This window comes from Balaenoptera ricei, chromosome 9, assembly GCF_028023285.1.
Source record: "Balaenoptera ricei isolate mBalRic1 chromosome 9, mBalRic1.hap2, whole genome shotgun sequence".
Classification (NCBI taxonomy): domain Eukaryota; kingdom Metazoa; phylum Chordata; class Mammalia; order Artiodactyla; family Balaenopteridae; genus Balaenoptera; species Balaenoptera ricei.
This window is the reverse complement of record NC_082647.1, coordinates 13,634,331-13,661,757: the sequence shown is the minus strand read 5'-3', so window position 1 is coordinate 13,661,757 and position 27,427 is coordinate 13,634,331. Positions and strand designations below refer to the sequence as shown.

The 27,427-nt window shown below is 35.7% G+C and overlaps 1 protein-coding gene across 8 annotated transcripts in view; it reads right to left on the bottom strand.

The window, feature by feature from the left end:
* BRAF (B-Raf proto-oncogene, serine/threonine kinase) overlaps positions 1-27,427 on the bottom strand; it is a 158,848-nt gene that overhangs the window by 61,274 nt on the left and 70,147 nt on the right. For all 8 annotated transcript variants that reach the window (XM_059933219.1, XM_059933212.1, XM_059933211.1 and 5 more), the window contains exons 3-6: positions 19,497-19,760; positions 11,455-11,558; positions 10,508-10,610; positions 859-1,007 (exon numbers count right to left, since the gene is read on the bottom strand). In XM_059933219.1, the coding sequence (XP_059789202.1) occupies positions 859-1,007; positions 10,508-10,610; positions 11,455-11,558; positions 19,497-19,760 (620 nt within the window). The remainder of the gene's footprint in view (positions 1-858; positions 1,008-10,507; positions 10,611-11,454; positions 11,559-19,496; positions 19,761-27,427) is intronic.

The window sequence follows — 27,427 nt, the reverse complement described above, 5'->3', positions numbered from 1 at the left end:
CCAGAATACCTTAAAGAATTAACAAAAATGTCTGAGATCAAATTCCATTTTCAGGAAGGATTGTTAAATTCAATTACTTGTATTTTTGTCTAAAGGCTTACTGTAAAAAATTATATTGTACTTTCAAAGGCAAGCTCAGAATCTAAAACTAATTGCTCTATACAGCAAATTTCTACATAGTAGAGGGGAAAAATCATGCTTTATGGTTAAGGAATTAGAAGAAAATGTATCTACTGCTAAAAATTAGGTTATATCATTATGATATACTTTAAAGTACAGAGTTGAATTCCCTCTACTCAAGTAATCAAAAAAAGTAATAAGACTTTACTAGCAGCAGTAACAACACAAAAAGAGATTAAAATAGACTCAATCTATTGAGAAAGGAAGTAGGGGGAAGAGAGGGACTAGGGGGAAGAGAGGGAGGAAGAGAAGGGGCGGGGAGGGAGAGAGAGAGAGACAGACAGACAGACAGGCACACTAACTTTGAGAGAGAGAGAGCACTTAATTTACAAAATAGCTGACAGAACCAGATTCCCCAATCTGCGGTCCAAAAATATAATGGTTAATTTAATTGAAACACCCAAAAACCATCTAAAAGTGATTTCTATGGGCAAGGGATCTTTATTAATTAAAAGAGAATATAAAACATAAATGAAATGTACAGCAAACCAGAATTATAATTTGAGAGAGAAGTACTGGCTATACTACATATTACTCTCTAGCCACACTTCAAAAAGTTCCCTGTAACAACTCTTCTGTACAGAAAACTTCCACAGACTCCAAGACATACTAGTTTCACATTAAGAAAAGTTAAATGTAAAGTGGAAGACAGAAAAGAAAAATTTTTTGATTACTTACTCAAGTTGGTCATAATTAACACACATCAGTGGAACCTCTGTACTACAACGCTGGTGAAATTTATAACCACATGTTTGACAGCGGAACCCCTGGAAAAGCAGCTTTCGACAGAAGTCACAAAATGCTAAGGTGAAAAAAGTTTTCCGTACCTGCAAAGTAAAACATCGTAGAGGATTTCAAAAACTAGTAAGAATCTTTTTAGAAATCAACTTATTTACTCTTGATTAATATGCTTACATCATGAGAACTGACTTAAACACTAAGATACTAAAATGAAAACCAGTGGATTCAAGATAACAGATGGACTACATGTATTTATCTCCCACCCACTAACCAATTAAACTCAGAAGTCAAGAAGATGGGAAATAAATAAAAGACTAACTAATATCAAGCTTTACTACATAAAAGTAAAAGCAGAGATGACAGGAGAAGGAAGAAACAGAGGTGAAAGACAGAATAAGGGTACACTTCAATAACTCTACAAAGAAAGGAGTTAACAGATGCTTATTGGTGTTGACAGAACAAGAAACAATGGCATACTTAAAGTTACAAAGGTATGCAATGGAGGAACCAAAAAACCCACAAAAAACAAAAATGCTTCAGAGGAAGAGAGAAAAGAGGAGGAAGGTTGTAATGTTACAAATGATCTAATTCCCTATGGAACTGGTCATAAGTAAATGTCTAAAACTGATAAAGAAAGAAACTGTGGCTTAAAGTTATTATTTAGTAATATGAAAATAATCACGAGAAGAGGTTGAAACAGAAACCATTGAAAGTTAAGAATGATTTCCTCTCAGATAGCCTCATCCACCAGAGGGCAGACAGCAGAAGCAAGAAGAACTACAATCCTGCAGCCTGTGGAACAAAAAAACCATATTCACAGAAAGACAGACAAGATGAAAAGGCAGAGGGCTATGCACCAGATGAAGGAACAAGACAAAACCCCAGAAAAACAACTAAATGAAGTGGAGATAGGCAACCTTCCAGAAAAAGAATTCAGAATGATGATAGTGAAGATGATCCAGGACCTCAGAAATAATGATAGTGAAGATGATCTAGGACCTCAGAAAAAGATGGTCCAGGACCTCAGAAATGATAGTGAAGATGATCCAGGACCTCAGACCAGGATCAAAAAGATGATCCAGGACCTCAACCTTCCAGAAAAAGAATTCAGAACACTGAGAGTGAAGATGATCCAGGACCTCAGAAAAAGAATGGAGGCAAAGATTGAGAAGATGTAAGAAATGTTTAACAAAGACCTAGAAGAATTAAAGAACAAACAAACAGAGATGAACAATACAATAACTGAAATGAAAACTACACTAGAAGGAATCAATAGCAGAATAACTGAGGCAGAAGAACAGATAAGTGACCTGGAAGACAGAATGCTGGAATTCACTGCTGCAGAACAGAATAAAGAAAAAAGCATGAAAAGAAATGAAGACAGCCTAAGAGACCTCTGGGACAACATTAAATGCAACAACATTCGCATCATAGGGGTCCCAGAAGGAGAAGAGAGAGAGAAAGGACCCGAGAAAATATTTGAAGAGATTACAGCTGAAAACTTCCCTACCATGGGAAAGGAAATAGCCACCCAAGCCCAGGAAGCTCAGAGAGTCCCATACAGGATAAACCCAAGGAGAAACACACCAAGACACACAGTAATCAAACTGGCAAAAATTAAAGACAAAAAAAATTTATTGAAAGCAGCAAGGGAAAAACCACAAATAACATACAAGGGAACTCCCACAAGGTTAACAGCTGATTTCTCAGCAGAAACTCTACAAGTCAGAAGGGAGTGGCATGATATACTTAAAATGATGAAAGGGAAGAACCTACAACCAAGATTACTGTACCTGGCAAGGATCTCATTCAGATTTGATGGAGAAATCAAAAGCTTTACAAACAAGTGAAAGCTAAGAGAATTCAGCACCACCAAACCAGCTCTACAACAAATGCTAAAGGAACTTCCCTAAGTGGGAAACACAAGAGAAGAAAAGGACCTACAAAAACAAACCCAAAGCAATTAAGAAAATGGTAATAGGAACATACATATCGATAATTACCTGAAACGTGAATGGATTAAATGCTCCAACCAAAAGACACAGGCTCGCTGAATGGATACAAAAACAAGACCCATATATACGCTGTCTACGAGAGACCCACTTCAGACCTAGGGACACATACAGACTGAAAGTGAGGGGATGGAAAAAGATATTCCATGCAAATGGAAATCAAAAGAAAGCTGGAGTAGCTATACTCATATCAGATAAAATAGACTTTAAAATAAAGAATGTTACAATAGACAAGGAAGGACACTATGTAATGATCAAGGGATCAATCCAAGAAGAAGATATAACAATTATAAATATATATGCACCCAACATAGGAGCACCTCAATACATAAGGCAACTGCTAATAGCTATAAAAGAGGAAATCGACAGTAACACAATAATAGTGGGGGACTTTAACACCTCACTTACACCAATGGACAGATCATCCAAAATGAAAATAAATAAGGAAACAGAAGCTTTAAATGACACAATAGGCCAGACAGATTTAATTGATATTTATAGGACATTCCATCCAAAAACAGCAGATTACACTTCTCAAGTGTGCACAGAACATTCTCCAGGAGAGATCACATCCTGGGTCACAAATCAAGCCTCAGTAAATTTAAGAGAATTGAAATCATATCAAGCATCTTTTCTGACCATAACGCTATGAGATTAGAAATCAATTACAGGGAAAAAAAACATAAAAAACACAAACACATGGAGGCTAAACAATACGTTACTAAATAACCAAGAGATCACTGAAGAAATCAAAGAGGAAATCAAAAAATACCTAGAGACAAATGACAATGAAAACATGACGATCCAAAACCTATGGGATGCAGCAAAAGCAGTTCTAAGAGGGAAGTTTAGAGCTATACAAGTCTACCTCAAGAAACAAGAAAAATCTCAAATAAACAATCTAACCTTACACCTAAAGGAACCAGAGAAAGAAGAACAAACAAAACCCAAAGTTAGCAGAAGGAAAGAAATCATAAAGATCAGAGCAGAAATAAATGAAATAGAAACAAAGAAAACAAGAGCAAAGATCAATAAAACTAAAAGCTGGTTCTTTGAGAAGATAAACAAAAGTGATAAACCATTAGCCAGACTCATCAAGAAAAAGAGGGAGAGGACTCAAATCAATAATATTAGAAATGAAAAAGAAGTTACAACAGACACCGCAGAAATACCAAGCATCCTAAGAGACTACTACAAGCAACTCTATGCCAATAAAATGGACAACCTGGAAGAAATGGACAAATTCTTAGAAAGGTATAACCTTCCAAGACTGAACCAGGAAGAAATAGAAAATATGAACAGACCAATCACAAGTAATGAAATTGAAACTGTGATTAAAAATCTTCCAACAAACAAAAGTCCAGGACCAGATGGCTTCACAGGTGAATTCTATCAAACATTTAGAGAAGAGCTAACACCCATCCTTCTCAAACTCTTCCAAAAAATTGCAGAGGAAGGAATACTCCCAAACTCATTCTATGAGGCCACCATCACCCTGATACCAAAACCAGACAAAGATACTACAAAAAAAGAAAATTACAGACCAATATCACTGATGAATATAGATGCAAAAATCCTCAACAAAATACTCGCAAACAGAATCCAACAACACATTAAAAGGATCATACACCATGATCAAGTGGGATTTATCCCAGGGATGCAAGGATTCTTCAATATACGCAAATCAATCAATGTGATACACCATATTAACATATCGAAGAATAAAAAACATATGATCATCTCAATAGATGCAGAAAAAGCTTTTGACAAAATTCAACACCCGTTTATAATAAAAACTCTCCAGAAAGTGGGCACAGAGGGAACCTACCTCAACATAATAAAGGCCATATACAACAAACCCAGAGCAAACATCATTCTCAACGGTGAAAAACTGAAAGCATTTCCTCTAAGATCAGGCACAAGACAAGGATGTCCACTCTCACCACTATTATTCAACATAGTTTTGGAAGTCCTAGCCACGGCAATTAGAGAAGAAAAAGAAATAAAAGGAATACAAATTGGAAAAGAAGAAGTAAAACTGTCACTGTTTGCAGATGACATGATACTATACATAGAGAAGCCTAAAACTGCCACCAGAAAACTACTAGAGCTAATTAATGAATTTGGTAAAGTTGCAGGATACAAAATTAATGCACAGAAATCTCCTGCATTCCTATACACTAATGATAACAAATCTGAAAGAGAAATTAAGGAAACTCTCCCATTTACCACTGCAACAAAAAGAATGAAATACCTAGGAATAAACCTACCTAGGGAGACAAAAGACCTGTATGCAGAAAACTGTAAGATACTGATGAAAGAAATTAAAGATGATACCAACAGATGGAGAGATATACCATGTTCTTGGACTGGAAGAATCAATATTGTGAAAATGACTATACTACCCAAAGCAATCTACAGATTCAATGCAATCCCTATCAAATTACCAATGGCATTTTTTACAGAACTAGAACAAAAAATCTTAAAATTTGTATGGAGACACAAAAGACCCTGAATAGCCAAAGCAGTTTTGAGGGAAAAAAATGGAGCTGGAGGAATCAGACTCCCTGACTTCAGCCTATACTACAAAGCTACAGTAATCAAGACAACATGGTACTGGCACAAAAACAGAAATATAGATCAGTGGAACAGGATAGAAAGCCCAGAGATAAACCCACACACCTATGGTCAACTAATCTATGACAAAGGAGGCAAGGATATACAATGGAGAAAAGACAGTCTCTTCAGTAAGTGGTGCTGGGAAAACTGGATGGCTACATGTTAAAGAATGAAATCAGAACACTCCCTAACACCATACACAAAAATAAACTCAAAATGGATTCGAGACCTAAATGTAAGACCGGACACTATAAAAGTCTTAGAGGAAAATATAGGAAGAACACTCTTTGACATAAATCACAGCAAGGTCTTTTTTGATCCACCTCCTAGAGTAATGGAAATAAAAACAAAAATAAACAAATGGGACCTAATAAACAAAAAAAAAAGAAAGAAAACAAGAATGATTTCCTCTGGAGAGTGGCATTAGAGGCTAACAAGGGATAGGGCAACAGATGATTTTTTTGGTAAACCCCTGTGCACTATCTTAAAAACTATATACATTTGATTAAAATGTAATATACTTTGATTAAAATGTAAAAAAGAATTTATAATAGAAAAAAACTAGTTTATAATTATATGAAAATCAGATCAACCCTACCTAAACTTGCTAACTTAGGAGAAGGGACAGGAAAATCACATAACAGTAGGTAAGAACTACTTTTAACAAATTATCAGTTTGTTAGAGGATTAGAACACCTAAATGTATCTGTGAACATTCCTCTATGTGAAACTTAAAAGGCAACATGTAAGAACTCCATGTCAAAAGCCAAACATGGGTCACATAAACAGAACTGTGCCAGGGAAGCTCTATCTTGATAACGAACAAAACCAGAAATTGTTTTAAACTGTTTGGTTTGTATATATAAGAAGCAGAAAACACAAAAAGGATAAACAAATAACAAAATGTTAACAATGGCTATTTGAGAGTGATGAGAGCATGGGTGACTCTATTTTGTCCTTTGTTCTTTGCTGTATATTCTCAATTCATCTCAGTTTTTCAGACAGCGTTAATCACACACAATAGTAAGAAAAATACATCATGATCCAGGACACACCTGTATTCATATAATAATATTACCCTAACTATACATAATGCATATCAGAATTTTCTAATCCATTCTACTGCATGTAAATGCTTTTCACGATCCATTAAATTGATTTCAACGCCCACTTTATCAAACTCTTTTCAATAAACACATATTTAACTGGATAAAATGTTATTAAAAATAATGCTTCATCAAGACAATGGTATCTTGGCACATCATCCATTCTGGCTTTTTGAGAACATTTAGATAGTTTTAAGAGTAGCTCTTGTTTTCTTCACCTTTTTGTCTATGTATCACTTTCTAGGGGATATAAGAAAACAACTGACTGTTTTTAGCTTTGTTCCTTTTCCATTTGTCTCTGGATTTAAAAGCAATTAGAAAATCTTCTTTAATATTTATGTGGCTACTATTTACTAAAGCAAGCATCTTTTTATATTGCTAGCATAATCTCTGGAAATTAGAGCACAGAAAAATACAAAACGTATTCACAGGAATCAGCATTTTATAGTCACTTTATCCTTTTTGCTAACTGCTCATACTCTCAATCGCCTAATAATCTGCGGACTTTCATGAAGCCCTAATTTCTCTTGCTTCTTTAATCTACTCAGTTGCAGTCTTTCTTCCTGTCACTGACTTATATGTGAAAACTATGTGTAACTGGTTGTTTCTGTATGTAAAGGAAGGGGGAAAAAAGGAGAGAAAAGGAAGGAGGGCAGGAGGGAGGAAAGCAGAAAGGAGAGAAAAACACCTGAGCAGGAGAAAATGTGGGTATGCATTTGAGCATAAATTGAGTAAGTGACGTATACCTCTATCTGTGAATATACCTTTGTCAATAAAGGTGGGCACAGGAAGGTGTATCTTTTCTTTTGGGCCACAACTTATGCTTATTTTGGAATTCAAGACATGGATGGTAAACTCGTGGGGGCCATAGAACAGGCAATTTACATGCATTAATTTGTAAGGTGTGGGGCTGTCTGAGGGAAGACATTAACTTTAGTGCCTATAGAAAATGGGAAGGTCTGGACACATGGCATCTGTTTTTAATCTTGGTTCTCTACCTTCCCTGCCCCCTGCCAGTTCCCAAGGATTCCTGGGATGCAGGCATATACTGAAGGAATCGCTTTTATAACAGACTATGAAACCAGGAGGCATAAGCAGCCTTCCTGCAGTAGTCAACAAAAGCCAGCCCAGAGAAGCAGGGAGAGGATTTCTTTCCCTTTCTAAGCAGAACACAGGCTTACTCTTGCCTATGACACTAAGAGCAATCACTCCAAAACACAAATCTAATCACACTGCTCCCCTATTATAATCATTAAATTTCCAATGATTTTAGGGAAAAGTCTAAATCTTTAACATAGCTTACAAGGACTCTCACGAACTTACTCCACCCATATACACGCTACACTCTAATAGCCGCCTCTCCAACTTTGTATCATCCATTCTGAACTTCTTTCAAAACTGAAAAGGTAACATCCTTTCTTGCTGTTCCCTCTGTCTAGAGTACTCTTTTTTTAAAATATTTATTTATTTATTTATGGCTGTTTTGGGTCTTTGTTGCTGCACGTGGGCTTTCTCTAGTGGTGGCAAGCGGGGGCTACTCTTCGTTGCAGTGCGTGGGCTTCTCTTGCTGCAGAGCACGGGCTCAAGAGCGCAAGCTCAGTTGTTGTGGTGCACGGGCTTACCTGCTCCACGGCATGTGGGACCTTCCCGGACCAGGGCTCAAACCCGTGTCCCCTGTATTGGCAGGCGGATTCTTAACCACTGCGCCACCAGGGAAGTCCCTGTCTAGAGTACTCTTCCCTTCACCCTTCATCTGCTCTTCCCTCATCCATCAGGCCTTAGCTTTCATATTTCTTCCTTTGGGAAAACTTCCTGACTCCTCAAAGGCCAGGTTAGGAATCTACTCTGTGTATCTATAGCACTTTAAACATACACGGTAATTAAGAGTGCTTATGAAAACTTTTAATTAAATCATCTGTCTCTCTACTCTAAGGCAGGGATACTGTTTTCTTATTAATTGTTATATCCCCAGATCAGACAAAATATTGGCAAATGAAAAGATCTCAACAAATATTAACTGGCAGCTCTCCAATTATGTTGTGAAGATTTCCATACTCTGCAACTAACATGCAGTTTGCTTTCATTACCCTCTTGTGGCAAGGACCTTCCTGAGGCACTGCTTAAGGTTAGTAACTTAGATCTTCTTTTACCTCCTCATATCCAATTTCTAATTAAGAAGAATAAGAAAAAGAGTACTTTTTTTTAATTCCTAAAAACTTATATAAAAAATCTTAAGATTTATCCTCTCAAAATTCTACAGGTTTTTTTTTTCACACACACACACACTGTATTTTATTTTTACAAGAGATAAATAGACTGACACCAAGCATTGTACATGGATGACCACAACAAAAGCAACAATGATTGCAATTACCAAACATGAAACACACTCATACTATGTCATAATATTGACATTCAGTCCAGTAATCCTCTACTGTAACAGCTCCTTTAATTCTACAGGTTTAAAAAAAAAAGTTGATAGTACTGAACTTCTTATATCATCATTACAAAACTATCTGCTACACAGTAAATCTGATTGGCATCAGGTGTATCTTACACTCGTCCAAAAGATACCTTATCTATTGAAGCACAAACCTGATCTCATTATTCACCTCTAATGGAGCCTCCAAAACACTAACACCCCCCAGGAAATCAAAAGAGCCCAGCTGTACTAATCAACAAGGCACAAGGGAAAACACTTGATGCCAAAAGGGTAGCAAAAACTATCCATCTAGAAAAATAAACTGTGGTCCAAATTCCATATATAGAAAAGTAAGAAGTGCATTCCTGCCTTACAGATCACTCTAATCTTGGCTCCTGCCTACTCTTTTAGAGGACAGGTTCTCAAGCTCTGGAACTGTACCCTCTACCTTATCTCTGAGGTAGAGAGGTTCCACTGTTCCAGGCCTCATGCTGGTGACACTTAGCTTAGGCTAGGTTCTGGCAAATGCAAAAACCAGATAAAGGGAGAAGTACTGAAGGAGAGCTTTAACATCTATCTTTCTTCAGTCCTCAAGGAGAGCTATTCCACTTCCATTAGTCTATCTTTCAGAAACATTTACACAAGTGTGTCAAGATGTATGCAGGAAGAGTCTATTTACCATGTATATAACAGATTTCTTAAAAACTTATATGTCTATTAAGAGAGATGGTTAAATATACCGAATTTATATTCTTATGGACTATTATGCAATCATTATAAAGCTAGGTGTACTGACATGGAAGGATGCCCATGATGCTTTGTTTAACTTAAAAAAAAAAGAAATGAAGACTATCATACAAAACATGATTCCATTTTTTAGTTTTAAAAAAAGGAAAAAATGGAAAATAATGAAGGAAAGGGAAGGGAGAAAAAAAAGAAAGGAGAAAACTTTGGGTTCACAGACACATGTTTTATATACAGAAAGACTTTGGAAGACTACACAATAATCAATTAACAACTGTTTACCTCTGATAGGGTACTTTCATGTTTTTACTTGATATACTTTTGTACCACTCAAATTTTGAAGAATTTTCTTTCAATAATGAGTATCTATTACTTTTTTTTTTTTAATTTTTTTTTAATTGAAATATAGTTGATATACAATGTTGTGTTAGTTTCAGGTGTACAACAAAGTGAGTCAATTATATACATACATACATGTTATTACTTTTTTAAATTAAAAATAAAGTATAATTAAAACAAAACTCTTTAAATATGTGTTGTTTTTTTTAAATAACAGAACTGATTTTCAACTTAGGTAAAATATCAATGCCAAAATTATTCATCCATACTTCATATTCTCTATAAAAATTCATTCACAAGAACTTGAAGATTTCTGACATTAAAAAAAATATAAAGGTACATACAAAGTTGTGTGTTGTAAGTGGAACATTCTCCAACACTTCTACATGCAATTCCTCTCCAGTAAGCCAGGAAATATCAGTGTCCCAGCCAATTGGTTTCTTCTCTCTGAAAAGTGTAGACACAGCCTTTCTTGGTTATCATACCTAAAGATCTTCATAAACCTCATGCTGAAGATATGAAAATTGGTTATTGAGGGGCTAGTAATGGTGAGGGAGTTTTGGCTCCCTGGTCTTCCATCGTTAGAAATTTAAATGGCAATAAATTAATTTTTAAGTTTACCCCAAATAAATGTATCACTCTTGGACAAACAGCAGGGTAAAGAGATGTACTCTTTTCTTCAAGTCAGCTCCAGAAAAGACCTACAACAGCAGAAAATGGATTGTTCCTGGGGTCCAAAAAAAAAAAAAAAAAATCACAGGTACGGATTTACCTATCCATTCAAAGAAAAAGAGTACTCAAGGGACAATATGCCCCAAAAAGGAGACTTTTTTTTTGTTTTAAAAAAAACGGGACTCAAAATTGGGGTTGGGAGACTCATGGCACAATTTTAGATGCTTTCTGAAAAATAGTTCAATATAAAATGTTAATTTTGGTAAGTCTTTTGTGAAACTATGAGTTTATATTAAAAATAAAGGAGTGGAAAAGAGTCCATTATTCAAATAAGACACATAAAAAATAGTTCAAAAATTTTAAGAATCTCAAACCCTAAACAAAGTCATTTGATCAGAGTAACAAACACTATCGTCACAAGAAATTATCTAATGTTAACTCCTCAAAGGGCCTACAAGATTTCTTTAGGCTAATTAACTTAGTATTAATATTTTTTTCCTGAAGTTGATTTTCAATACCCTAGGTTTGGGTAAAGATATTACAGAAAACTCCAAAATTTCATGTCTGAGGTTTTTTCTTCCTTTTTTAAACAAAGTTTCACATCACATACAAACCATACCCATCCTGAATTCTGTAAACAGCACAGCACTCTGGGATTAGACCTCTCATCATCAGTGCTTTCTTCAGGCTGTCCCGGACTGTAACTCCACACCTTGCAGGTACCTATGGTATCATAAACATATGCTATGAGGTAAAGGAAATAAATTATATATTTTTCACATCATTGAAAAAAACCAATAATTTACCTTTATAATACCTTTAAAATGTCATATGGATTACTCTGTCAGAAAATCATTTCACTAACTTAATATTAATGGGAAATTATGACTCAAGTATTTATTATTACCAACTTAAATCAAAGCAAAATTTATTTTTAGTTTTTTATTAAAATTACAAAATATCTTAAACATATAAAAGAACAGAAAATACTACAGATCCCTATGTGCTCACCGCTGAGAAATAATAGATGTCAACATTTAAAGCAAAATCAATTTTGATCCAACATTGTTCAAAGCTGAAAACTCTAATCCTTCAATCATAATGATGTTCCCTAAGAGATGTCTTACTGATCCTAAACATAGCAGAAGAAAATACTTGTCTTAATGTGTATAGCTGATATTTGCTGTTTAGTTGTTTAGCACTTTTATTTCCTCTGGGAACCCACCCTTCCCTAAAAACCACATGGTTCTGGAGAGGCCATCAATCACAAGGGTCACTACTTTTCTGGCTACACATGATATAGGCTGGCTAATCAGTTTCCCATATTCCTAATCCAGGGCTAGATATATGACCCAAACAGTACCAGAGTTCTTTCCTTAACTGATAGATGGACACTGGGTGAGAGAAGTTTCTGTTTCTACTGTAGTTAAAGTGTTCCAAGAGGATAGAAATCTGGAGTCCCTAATGGCCATCTTCCCTAGTACACTGAGAAAACCTGGCTACAGAATAAAGCTAACCTAAGGAGAAGTAGTGATGACATTAGGAGCAGGGAGAAAAGAGGCACTGAAAATAGAGATAAGAATCTTTCTGTATATTTGAAGTTATCTCTATCCTGGCTTCTTCTGCCAGTGACCCATCTCCCCAGATATTAATCCAAATAATTTAAAACTGAAAAAGGACTGACAAACACAGTGCAGACTAAAGTGAAGCAACGGGAGTTCAGGTTGGTCAGTCTTTATGGGGGGAGGGGAGTGCAGACAGAGCAAATGTTAGTTAATAACAAAATTAAAGGTTTCATTCTTTTAAATCACTAAAGTACTTAGCAAACCAAAAGTTTCCAAAGAAATTGGGAAACTTATGCTAGAGGGGGGAAAATGGAGTGAAAATGAATATAAGACAGCTGAATCTAAACAGTATATTGAAGGGGAACAATCCAGAAAGCCAAATTAGGACCTAAGATTAGAAAACACAGGAGGCAGATTTTAGCTCAATATAACCGATAAAACTATCCAGCAAGGGAAAAGTTTACCATGAGGGAGTAGGTTCATCATTGGAAATATTCAAGAGACTGGATTGGTACAGTTGATCCTCTTTATTCATAGACTCTGCATTTGCAAATTTGTCTGTTTGCTAAAATTTATTTGTAACCCCAAAATCAATACTTGCAGTGCTTTTGCAGACATGCGCAGAGGACTGAAAAATTTGAGTTGCTCAAGGCATACTTTCCCAGCTGAGGTTAATCAAGGTGACACTGCCTTCTTCTTCTAGCTCTCATACTGTAGACAAGTGCCAGGTGACTTTTAAGCTAATGGACCCCAGTCGGCTGTGAAGAAATAAACAATCTAGGGGCCAATATAAAGAAGCCATCTTTGGCTCATTTATAACAGTAATCCTGCATTTCTCCTAGGAGCAATGGTTCAGTATTCACTAATTCAGTGTTTGCAGGGAATGTATAGAACATAACTACTGCAAATCGTGAGAACTGGCCATACCTTCCAGAAATAATGAACAGAAGGGAAAGCTTACTTTTTCCCTCTGCAACTCATATTCTGCCTACTCTAAAGCAAAAACATCTTGATTGGCAACCTATCTTTAGTTTTAAACCCCATCCAATCTATCCTGTCCCCATGTTATCAGTGAAATCTTTCTAAAGAAGGTATTCTTAACATGTGTGTGTGTCAAATACTTCTGAGAACCTGATGAAAGCCTTAGATACTCTCTGGAACATAAAATTTCAAGCCTATATATGGACTGCTGAGGAGTCCACTGAACTCAGATTTAGAATCCCATTCTAAGATATAACCTTACATTTCATTAGTCTTCTCAAAATTTTCCAGTTATTTATAGGACAAAAGTCAAATTCCTTAATATGGCATACGAGGTCATCAATGGGCTGGGGCTATCAACCTTTCAGTTCCTTTGGTAATTCCCCTCATGCACTCCTGTAATGCCATCTTCTAATATAGCTATGCTCCCTTATGCTTCTCTGAACAGGTTGATTCCAAGGTGTATATATGTTTCATCAGTAGGCAAAAATTTGGTTTTCCACTCTTATCACCAAGGGGAAGTCACCTATCAGTCCTCATTCACTTCTGTAGGCTGATTTTTGTTCCCTCATGATACCTGTTCAACAGACTGACAGACCAACAGAATAAAACAGAAAGACCAAAGCAGACTCCAACACATAAAGAAAATCAAAATAAAATAAAGGCAGCATCTGAAATAGGATAAAGGTGAACTTTTAAATAACTGATGTTGGAACTACTGGAACCAATCTAGGAAAAAAAGGTTCACCCATACTACATACTGTATACTAGGGTAAATTCCAAATCGATCAAATATTTAAATGTTGAAGGAAGGAGGGGACAAACCATAAAAGAACTGGAAGAAACACATGGCAAGCTCCTTTATAACCTCAAGTGAAGAAGGTCTATAAATCTATGATGCAAAGTCTGGAAGCCATAAAAGAAAAATGTTAAATTCACCTACACATAACTAAGAACTTTTTAGATGGCAAAACACACACAACATACTACAGTCAGCCCTCCATATTGTGGGTGCCACATCCGTGGATTCAACCGAGGATCAAAAATATTCAGAAAAAAATTCCAGAAAGTTCCAAAAAAGCAAAACTTAAATTTGCCTACTATAAGTAATCTAGAGATGATTTAAAGTATACAGGAGGATGTGCATAGGTTATATGCAAATACTATGCCATTTTATATAAGGGACTTGAGCATCCAAGGATTTTGGTATCTTCAGGGGGTTCTGGAACCAATCCCCTGCAGATACTGAGGAACGACTATATAAGCAAAGTCAAAAGACAAATGCAAACTGGGAAAAAAATATTTGCAACTTATCTAAGAGGCATATAATCTTCATGATATATAAAGAGCTCCTGAAAAATTGAGATCAGGATCAACGGGCAAAGGACATGAAAGACAGTTCAGGAAAACAGAAATATAAACGGCCTTCAAACTTATGAAAAGGTGTTCAACCTCAGAGAAAAGCAAACTCAAACTTGCCAAAATATCTTTCATTTATCACATTGGCAAAAATACAAAAGTTTGACGACATACTCTGTTGATGAGGCTGTGGTAAACAGGCATCTCATACACTGCTAATAGCAGTGCAAGACTAAGCAAAACCTGTGAAGCAAAATTCGAAAGTTTCTTATCAAAATTACAAATGTAAATTTCTCTTTGATCAAGGAAGCCTACTTTTGGTATACCATAATATATAACTGGTAAACTATAGTACGTCTATACAATGGAATCTATAGCTATAAAAAAGAATATTTAAGCATGCTATATGTGGAAATGGAAAATTTCCAGGATGGCCTACATAAACATTAAAAGCAAAATACAGAAAGATATATACAGTATGATGCCTTGTGTGTATGAAGAGGAGTGGAGAAATAAGAATATATCTTTTTATTTTCTTCTTGCTACATAAAGAAACCCAGAAAACACACACACCCACACACCCACCCAAATAAAAATAGTTACCTAAAAGGTACAGGGAAAACTGGATGTATAGAGGTAGAGGTGGAAACAAGATTTCCTGATGTAAATACCACATGAAAGAATTACCTATTCAAAAAGGAAAAGGGGAAGGGGAGCACTGCCTCAAATTTTAAGGCTGAAAAGACTAAAAAGATATTTTCAAAAGAACCAGGTTAATGCCTCTTCTCCAAATTACAAAATTAAATGTCCCTGATTAGGCTGTCAAAGCAGCAATAACTTTTCTCTAAAATAATTTTAAAACAAGCATCCTACCTTAACAAACAAAGTTCTATAGTCAGTGTAATCATCTGAGTATTTGCCAAAGGAAAATTTAGACCAAAACAAAATGTATCAGTCTAAACTTTAACATACCAGTTTTTAAAGTGAATATAAATCATCTTTTATCAATGGATTCATGATGGTCCACCACACTACCCTACTTTTGTGTATGTTTAAAATTTTCCATATAAAATGTTCTCTTAAAACCTTAAGAACTCCTTCTTAAAGGAGTGGCCATCAAAATTCAGGTGGCCATCACAATTACTACATGTTTAATTATCTGAGCTAGTAGATTAATTTGGTAGTTTAAATTCTTTACAATGCAGACTTTATTACATGCTTTAAGTGAACTTCATGATACACTGAGATCTCCTTGTATAAACTGGCACAGATTATACATGCTGATATATGGGTTTTTAAAATAAACCTAAATTTATAGCTTCCTGATTTTATCATAATTTATCTTGATGTCAAGTCCTTTTTTAGGACTGTTAAACCAGTCATAATATAGTTTATTATTATAGACTGTTAAACCAATTCACAATATAATAAAAGGAAAAATTTAATATGATCTGCTTATAACATGGTCTTTTTAAAGTAAAAAGAGGCTGACTATATAATACTACCAAAACTTCCTAAGGTGAAAGCCATTTTAGAATTAAGTATGCATCCTGGTCAAGTTGTATTTAACTGACAAAGAACAAGTGATCACAAGATTTTATAAAGGTGGTAGGTCTTTTACTCCTAAATTGCTGGTCCCAATTAAATTGAAACCCAAAACTAAATTTAATCAATTACCTCATTAGACCTCCAAGGGGGAAAACTTATCTAGCAACAGATTAAGTCCTTTCACTGTGGCAAAAGTTAATAGAATTTATGAGGAGTCAATAATGTCCCAGACTTCACAGCTATTTTATTAAAATTAAACACAGTATTTTAAATATCAACATGAGTTAATACTGCTCCATATAGTACTCTGCCTCACAAAGTTACTATGAGGATCAAATGAGAGTATGGGGCAACATTTTTACAAACTGTAAACCACTATGAAACAGGTATTCTTCTTGTCTACAAAAGGATGGAATGTGTAACTCTCTTTCATCACTTGCAGATCTTAGAGGTTTCTGCTTTGCTTTTGCTAAAAATAAAGGAAGAGGGAGGGTATTCCCTGGGGTTCTAGCATTTACTCTAATGATGTCCCTTTACTCAATCTATACCATTAAAACTACTTACTTGTGCTAGTAAGAGAGAGTTTCCTACACATTTTTGTGCTCTTTACATGTTTTTCCTCAAACTGGCTAAAACAAGGACAGCTTGTTTAGCTTCTCCTTATCTCTTCCATTCCATAAACATTTCTTGCTTTAATTATCGTACAACCAAGGCATGATTTTGAAGGATCCAACATTGCCCTATCTGTTCCCACTGTCCTTCCTTTCATTATGTTAGATACAATCAGGGTTAATACCAATCAGCAGATATTTATTTACAAATCTCAGGCTACGGTAAACCCAAAGCCTCATTCTTTCAAAAATACTTATAGAACACCTACTAATTGTTAGACACTGAGGAAACTAAAAAAGATAAGCTGCTTTGAGAGCTTCCTCCCCACAGATGTTAAAATTAATTTAGTAGTTTTAGATATTTTTTTCAGACACCTGGTATTTACAGCCTTTGAACCAAATCTGCATTTCCCATTGAGAGATCCACTTACAGGTCTGCAACTTGGAAATACCCCATTACTTGTAGACAAAGAGTCCTGTATAAAGATGTTCATATTTTAGCACTGTTAGTAATAACACAAAAACTGAACATAACCTAGATGTCTGTCAGGATAAACTGTGTGAAATTGAAAAGAATCAGACCTATACGTATCAACACATACATATGTATACCTTGAAATTATAATTTTGAATAAAAAGGACAAGATGTTAAACATTACATACAGTATCATACTATTTTATAAATTAAAAAAAAATGCTTATAGGTACATATCCATGTAGTAAAATATAAAAATATCGATTGAATGTACCCCACATTTATCATAGTGGCTACTTCTTGGGGGACAAGGTGGAATGATGTTTGGGAAGGGAATGGGACAGGTAAGAGGGACCTAAATATATATATGTATGTACATATGTATGGATATATGTTATATATGTGTGTGTATGTGTAATATGAAGCAAATATAACAAACATTAATACTTGTTCATTGTAGGTGACTAAACACAGGTGTTTAATATATTGTCCTTTATACTTTTCCATATAAATAAGTTTCCTAAATAAAAAAGTTAAAAACCTTATGAATGTTCTTTTCTAAACCTTTGCTACGTCCTCAAATCAGCATGAATATGTTCATTAGTTTTTTTTCCTAGTGGCAACTGTTTCTTTTTAACTTTCTATTTTTCTTTTGTCCTATGTTCTTTGAATTTTTCCAACTCTACTATGAAAAATTTCAAACACAGAAAATTAGAAGGAGTGGTACAATTAACATCCAAGTTCTCTCAGATCCTAAAATTATTTTTTCTTATTTGTTTTCTCTCTTTAACATTTTGTTTCCATCATACCATTTGAAAGTTCTAAATTGACTGATTGAGATAGAATTCAGAATAGTGGTTACTCTTGAAGGTGGTCACTGAATTGAGGGAGCACAAGAGAACACTCACATTAGAAATGTTCTATATCTTGGTCTGCATGGCACTTACACATGTAGAAAGTCACTGAGCTGTACACTTGAGGTTTGTACACTTTACTATATGTAAGTTTTATTTCAAAAAAGGGGCGGGAGGGGGGTTGCAGGCATCATGACAATTTACCCCTAAATATTTAAGCATGTATTTCCTAAGAATAAAGACATTCTCCTACATAAAAATATCTCTATTGTCACACTTAAGAAAACTAATAATTCCATAAGAACATATTATATTCAATCAACACTCAACACTTCCTATCTCAAGAAGGACTTCTACAGCTCTTCCCCACCCTGGTCCCAAACCAGGATCACACAATGCATTTGTTTGTTTTGTCTCTTCAGTCTTATTCAGTGTAGAATAACCCCCAACCTTTTATCCTCCATGACACTGAGTCCAGGCTGTTTGTCTTATAGAATGTCCACCTTCTGGATTTGTCTACTTGCTTCCTCATGGTGCTTAACTTTTCCCTTTATCCCGTGTTTCTTATAAAATGGAAAGTCCAGAAGCTTAACATTCAACACAATCATTTTTAGCAATAATACTTCAGAGATGATGACTCATCCACTGAGTTTTACATTTTAAGGCCACCTAGAAATTCTATTTGGTTCCTTCTTAGGAATCTAATCTTGCTATTTTTAAGTCTTCTAATGCACTGATGGTAGACTGTCTCCTTGCATATTATAACTTGTGATTTTGACCTTGTCATTGAGGCATTCTGAATTCCATGAGACCTATATGGGCTATGGGAGGCTTTGCATTTGTTTCTGCCCAGTGCCTGAATGCTTTGCCACTTCAGCACCAGTTGTTAATTTCTTGGGTTAAGAATTCCTGAATAATGCAGGTAATATAATTATGAACCCCACACGCTATGATAAGAACAGGTCTATAGTTAAGAATTCACAAGGGAAACTTTAACCTTTATTTGGAGCCCTGGCACTAGTACTCAGACTTGAGTGTGGTTCAAGTTTGACAGACAGGTATAAATGTCAAATCCGACACTAAAAACAATGCAATTTGTTCCAGTTAAGGAACACAGACTTAGGCACCAAATAATTATGTCTTTTCCATTCTTGTTTGAAATGGATGCTTACATTTGCATGACCACTGGGTATCACATTTCATTTTCAACAACTAGTCTTTCTGAAAAATACAAAGAAAAAGCAATGATGATATTAAAGTTGACTCACCACTGTCCTCTGTTTATTGGGCAGGAAGACTCTAACGATAGGTTTTTGTGGTGACTTGGGGTTGCTCCGTGACACATCTGTGGGATTTTGAAAAACTGAAAGAGATGAAGGCAGCACTGAAAGGCTAGAAGAGGAAGAAGATGTAACGGTGTCTGTTGATGCAGAGCTAGAAACAGAAAAATCAGTTCCATTCCCCAGGGATTCCAATAACTGTTGTTCTCTTTGTTGGAGGGCATCTAGCTTGCTGGTGTATTCTTCATAGGCCTATAAAATAAAGTAGACTTACATTGAATCTGGACTTTTTCCTGACAGTAACAAAAGGAAATATGAAATTTAAGTCTTTGATTATAATCTCTTTATAATCTAGCTAACACGATTCTGTATTACAAATTACAAAATAAGTGCTGGAAGTATTGTAAATTAGTACTTTTACCTTTAAATTGATAAATATTTTGTTATAAGACACTACATCTAGAAAGTGACACACACACACATATATATATGTCTATAATAGCCATGAATATTAATTTTTAAAAACCAGTATTTGCAATTTTCTGGCCAAATCACAATTTATCTTCCAAACTACATATCTAACATAAGATAAAATACTAATACATCACAGATAAATACCCTCTCTATTAATTTTTTTTCCAGAAAAGTTGTAGGCATATAAGGTTTCATACTTCTCTCTGCCTCTCTCTCTCTCTAAAGAACTGAGAGAGAGGCTGCAAAGGATATGAGGTGTTAGAGAGAACTGTCAAAACACAAGACTAAGGTACACAGTGTCAGATCTCACCATTACCACCAAAATCTCCTCAACAGGGATCAGAGGATGTATAACTGCCACTTTTTTTTTCTGAAACAGCTATTAGTTAAAATACCTTCTTTTACTCACTATGGATATCTTATGACCTCCCTTTTCCCATCAAATACTGCTTAGAGAATAGAATTTTGTTTGAAAAGGTAGTTTACACCCTGCAGTCAAGAAATTTTGAGGCCATTATCCATCAGGGTATCTTCCTAGAAGTTTCATTTTACTAACTACAAGGTCAAATGATCACATAAGATAGCATATTCTAAAAGTAGGAAGAATCTTGGAAACACAATGATACTGAAAATAAAGAGATGGAATGAACTGGAATGTATGTGTCCATGGTTCTTTGAGGCAGTAGTAATCACCTTCTCCCACACTATAATCCACCATGTCTCCTTACCACCCCAAATAGATGCAACACTATAATTTATGAAAGGCTACAAAGATTTAAAAAGATTTAAAAGAATCAAAGATTTTTAACAATGGCATTTCCCATCACTTATTGGGCTACAAAGAAGCAGGTGGATGCATTTTTTTTAAAATTTAATTATTTATTTATTTATGGCTGTGTTGGGTCTTCGTTTCTGCGCGAGGGCTCTCTCTAGTTGTGGCAAGCGGGGGCCACTCTTCATCGCGGTGCGCGGGCCTCTCATTGTCGCGGCCCCTCCCATTGCGGAGCACAGGCTCCAGATGCGCAGGCTCAGTAGTCGTGGCTCACGGGCCCAGCCGCTCCGCGGCATGTGGGATCCTCCCAGACCAGGGCTCGAACCCGTGTCCCCTGCATTGGCAGGCAGATTCTCAACCACTGCGCCACCAGGGAAGCCCGATGCATTTTTATTTGTGCAAGTATTGTACATGAGAAATAAACAAAGAACGTTCTTGATACAAGATAAGAGTAAGGAAAGAGGGGGGGTCTTAAAAGGTTAGCATTTAGATAGATGGAGTTAAGTGGGGAGAAGAGAGTACTGTGTAGCACAGGAGAAATTTTGTAACAGAGTAAGGAGGTAAGAAATTTTAAGACATAGAGGAAAACTATGGACTAGCATAGCTGAACATCATACAATACCTGGGACATTATCAAGGGATCAATAGATGTTTGTGAAATTTAAGTGAAGAACAGGAACACAAATAATAAGACTGGAAAAGTGGGTAAGGGACCAGCTTGTAGAGAATGTATATATTATGTTATGAAGCCTGAACTTCATTCTATAAGCAAGGGAGAATTATCTAAGGTAGAGGAGAATAAAGGATAAATTTCATTTCAATATAGGCCACCACACCTGATATGCTTGATCCTACCATATAATTTTTGGGGGGTTGGGGAGGGAAAATACTAAAATGAGCTAGTGAAGTAAACTACACCAAAATGCCCTCTCCTTTACAATCTAATAGTTGTCCAACGCTGACCGTGAAATGTTTCACAGCATCTCAGGCACTATAACCAAATCAGTCCAAAATTTTCTGAGCTGTATTTCTATTTAGCTTTTAGTTTGATGGGCTAATTACTTAAGGGAATCTTTTTCAGTATGATCTACTTATTGAGATTTTGATCATTCGATAAATACATATTGAGCACACACGTACCTAGTAGAGTTTGGGACTCAAACCACAAAAATGAAGACTAACACAATTCTTACACTTTGAAGATTATGTACATGCAGCCTGGGAGACAAAAATTCCTCCTTGCGTAGATCAAATATTCTTATTTACTGTCACCTGGGCAAGTACATTTACTACACAAAGTTAGGCTTAGGAAAAGTAATAAATGTAAACAAATTTTCTGAATGTTATTTCTTTATTAAAATACTAGCCTTAATTTTTGAAAATATATTGTTCCCTCCACTGTGGATTACAATCTATTATTTCACTGCATTTATCAATAACTCTTCCTTAAGTACAAAACATTTACTTATTCTACCTCTCTCCATCCTCATAGCTGCAATCTACCAAGGTACTTGCCTACCTTGTTCTGTACCTGGCTTGACTCATTTCACCCCATTATCCTTGCTGCATTCTGTGTGGATGCTGATTACTCTTACAACACTCCTGCCTTGAAGTTCTCTAAACCTCGTATCTATAAAGGCATTTGTTTCTACTCTACCTTCAAGATCCAGAGATACAAACAGTTCTTTACCAAAGAGTTCCAAATGATGACAAGATCTCAACTGGGAACCTCCCATACCCCGATGCACACACACTTATCCCACTGTCTTAAATTTCATCCTCACTACCACACTAATCTGTTCATTGTCAACATTAATCCCTTAATGTTTTTCAGATTTCTTTGCTGTTTTACTTCCCATACTTCGTGACTCACCATTTCAACAATGCCAATGGTAACATCTTAGATTGTCTGGTTAATTCTTATTCTTTTACCAACTTGCTTGTCAAATACCAACTTTGGGTAAATTCTATCATTCAATTACTCCATTCTTTCTCTCAGGTTACCACACATTACTGAAGAAAATAATAAAACAAGGCCAACCAGTTCCATTATCAATTCATGGAAATTAGTCTTTCACACTACTATATGAAAATTTGTACTTATTTATTTAATTTTTTTAAAATTAATTAATTAATTTATTTTTGGCTGCGTTGGGTCTTCGTTGCTATGTGCGGGCTTTCTCTAGTTGCAGTGAGCGGGGGCTACTCTTCATCGCAGCACGCGGGCTTCTCATTGCGGTGGCTTCTCTTGCTGCGGAGCACAGGCTCTAGGCGCGTGGGCTTCAGTAGTTGTAGCACACAGGCTCAGTAGTTGTGGCTCCTGGGCTTTAGAGCGCAGGCTCAGTAGTTGCGGCGCACGGGCTTAGTTGCTCCACAGCATGTGGGATCTTTCCAGACCAGGGCTCGAACCCGTGTCCACTGCATTGGCAGGCGGATTCTTAACCACTGTGCCACCAGGGAAGCCCCTGTACTTATTTTTAATTCATATTACATTTCTCACAATACTTACTCCCACCCTTCTTATGCTTCTCTGGATCCTAACTTCATCCCCCAACCTTTAATTCACTCAAGAAAATAGCATTACCTTCAAATTTACTCTGAAGATCAAAGCCATCAAATAAAAGCTTCCTCTTCTTTCTTTGTCCAATCAATTCTCCCCATCTTTCCCCATCCTTCTTTTCCTCTCAATTTAGTGTTAACACTGGGTGTTTAGAGCCTCTTCTGTAGAGGCCTTGGTTCATCATTATCTCCATTTTCTCTCATATCTTCCAACTTTCCCTTTTTCTCTGTTTTCTTACCCTGCAAACTTGAGCAAGTCCTCCCACATAAACATATACCTCAAGCACCATTACCACCATCAACAAAATTCCTTTGGTGCTTCAAGAAGCTGCAGAAACCAGATATTTCTTCAGGAGGCAGCGTTTCCAAAACCCCATTCCTTCCCATCAAAATCCTACTTATTTTTCAAAGTTTAATTCAAAGGTCTGCTTGATAAGAATCCAAAAGCGGTATTTTCTTTTCACCTCCTTTGGAGTATTACCACACTCTTCTTTATATGGCTTTTTAAAAAATCATTTGTGAAAAAACTTTGTGAGCATTAAGTGAAATAACACTAGCAAAGGAAGCTATTACAGCAAAAACCCAATAAATACTTTTATTAGTAGTAATAACTGGTACTAGTTCTTATCGTTATTACTGTATTACTTCGCTGAGTTCTCAACATGACTCTACTAAACTATAAGGTAGTTGAGGGCACAGCTCATGTTATTTATTTATTTATTTATTCATTCATTCATTTAATGGATTCTTTTTTCAAACTTAAGTATAGTTCATTTATTTTTGAACTTAAAAAAGAATGTAAGAACACAATATTATTAAGATGAAAATACTCCTCACATTGATCTACAGATTCAATGCAATCCTTATAAAAATCCCAGCTGGCTTTTCTTTTGCAGAAATGGACAAGCTGATCTTAAAATTCACACAGAAGTATAAAGTACTTGGAATAACCAAAACAATCTTGAAAAAGAACAGAGTTTGGAGATTTACATTTCCTGATTTCAAAAGTTACTATAAAGCTACAGTAATCAAAACATATGATACTGATACACATATAAAAAAACACAATAGATTGAGAGTCCAGAAAAAAAGGCTTACATTTATGGTTAACTGGTTTTTGACAATGTTACTGGTACAACTGAATATCTGCATGCAGAAGAATGAAGTTGGACTACTACCTAACATCATATTACAAAATTAATTCAAAGTGTATCATACACTTAAAAGTAAGAACTAAAACTAAAAAACTCTTAGAAGAAAACATAGAAGTAAATCATCATGACCCTGGATTAGGCAATGGTTTCTTAGATGACACACCAAAACACAGCAACCAAAGAAAAAGTAGATAAACTCGACTTCATCAAAATTAAAGCTTTTGTGCTTCAAAAGACACTATCAAGAGAGTCAAAAAAAGACATCCCACAGAATGGGAGAAAATATTTGCAAATCATATCTGATAAGGATTTCCTACCAAGAATATATAAAGAACTCTTACAACTCAGTCATAAAAAGACAACCCAGTTTTTTAAATGGGCAAAGGATTTGAATAGACATTTTTCCCAAGAAGATATACAAATGGCTAATAAGCACATGAAAAAGATGCTTAATATCATTAGTCACCAAAGAATTACAAATCAAAATGCCACAATGAGATGCCAATTCACACCTGCTAGGATGGCAATAATAATAACAAAATGGAAAATAACAAGTGTTGGTGATGAGGTATAGGAACTGGAACCCTCACACATTGCTTGTGGGAATGTAAAATGGTGCAGCCACTTCGGAAAACAGTCTGGTAGTTCCTCAAAAAGTTAAAACACAGAGTTACCAAAGGACACAGCAATTCCATCCCTAGGTACATAACTAAAAGAACTGAAAACATATGCCTACCACAAAAACCTGTACATGAATGTTCACAGCAGCTTTATTCATGATAGCCCAAAAGTGGAAACAACCTAAATGTCCATCAGTTGATTAATGGATAAACAAAATGTGACATATCCACATGACAGAATATTAGCCATAAAAAGGAATAAATGCTACAATGAATGCTACATGCTACAACATGGTTGAATTTTGAAAACATTCTGCTAAGGTGAAAGCAGCCTGTCACAAAAGGCCACATTGTGTATGATTCCATTTACACGAAATGTCCAAATAGGCAAATCCATAGATTTAGAAAGTAGATCAGTGGTTGCCAGGGGCTGGAGAGAACGACTGCCAATGGGTAAAGGGTTTCTTTTTGAGGTGATGAAAATGTTTTGGAATTAGATGGTGGTGATGACTGTCCAATTCTGTGCATATGCTATATACTACGCAATTGTACACTTTAAAAAAGTGAATCTTATGGTATATGAATTATTTCCCAATTAAAAATGGGAAGATGGGGACTTCCCTGGCAGTCCAGTGATTAAGACTTCACCTCCCAATGCAGGGGGTTTGGGTTCAATCCCTGGTGGGGGAGCTAAGATCCCACATGCCTCATGGCCAAAAAACCAGAACATAAACAACAGAAGCAATATTGTAACAAATTCAATAAAGACTTTAAAAAAATAATAATAAAAAAATAAAAATGGGAAGAAAATTAAGGACGTACTTAATTAAAACATAATGGGAAAAGGCAGTGGAAGAAAAAATTTTTATCATTAGAGTTCATTATATTTATTCTTTTGAACTTAATCTTACAAGATACAATGAAATCTTTCAAACTACCCATGAGTAATAATTAATGAACTGTTCTGTATTCCAAAGGAAGCACCTAGCTTCCTGTATTATTTTCTTTGCAGAATTTTTTTGGGGGGGCCACACTGAGTGGTATGCAGAACTTCCCTGACCAGGGATTGAACCTGTGCCCCTTGTACTAGATGCACAGAATCATAACCACTGGACCACCATGGGAGTCCCAGTATTATTTTCATTGCAGTATTTGTTTTGATAAATGTCTCTGTATTATCCTGGGTTCTACACAGACTACAGATCAGAAAGGCTGTCAGCATCATAATAATGATATAGCAATTAAGAGCACAGGCTCTGATAAAAAAGAAAAAAAAAAAGAAGACATACACGTGGGGAAAATGTAAGCAGTTATAGAAGACTCACAAAAAAAAGAAAAAGAACACAGGTTCTGAATTCAGTATGTCTGGCTTCAAACTTTGGCTACCCCATTACTAGTTGTGTAACCCTCGTCATGTTATTATTAAAACCCTCTGTGCCTGAGCTTCTTCATCTATAAAATGGAAATGAGAATATTAAATGTAACTCACAGGGCAGGTTGAGGATTAAATGACCTACTGTATGCTTAGAACAGTTCCTGGCACAGCAAGCACTCAATAAATGTTAGGAGCTTTACTGTCATCATCTGTCTGCCTGCAGGGGACTCCAGCATACATATAAATTTGGTGGTAGCTTAGATTCAGTGTGTTAACACTAGATATGTAGGGTTATTCCAGAAACTTTATCTCTTCATCTCTGGAATCCAATATATCAGGTCTAGAAAGAAGAATCTACTACTGGAAAAGCATCTAGCATTATATCTTACACATAGAAGGCATTCAAATAATTTGTTGGATGAGTAAATACAGAAGAATTGGGAGAAAAATAAGAAATTCTGGGAAATGACTTTTAGGGGAAACTCATCTTCCTCTGTATGATGATAAAAAGAAAAGACTGGAACCAAAGATTGAAAAGACAAACCTGAAATTCTTTAGAGTACAATAGTTCATTTCACTGCAGTTACCATCAAGGGAATCAACAGAATGTTAATTATTATTTCATATGCCAGTTGGAGAAAATCCAGAACTTAAAAGCTCGTTTTTAAATAAATTAGTACATAGAAAAAAGAAAGTCACGAGGATTTCTGATGGTGATATAAGTGATTTCATTCTGTTCTGCTAAAAGGAAGAAATGGAGAGATAGGTAAAGATTTATCTTTCTATGAAAACACCAAAGGGGTTTCTTTCGAAATGCTATAGCACAACTTCTACCTGCCAGTGCACAAACTAATCAGAAGCCAAATTGTGAACACTGGGAAAATTTTACTTTTTAGCCTCTTATTTCAGGAAATGTAAGCACAGTCACTAGTCTAGGGGTGTATGTAACCCCATTCTGGTTGGTG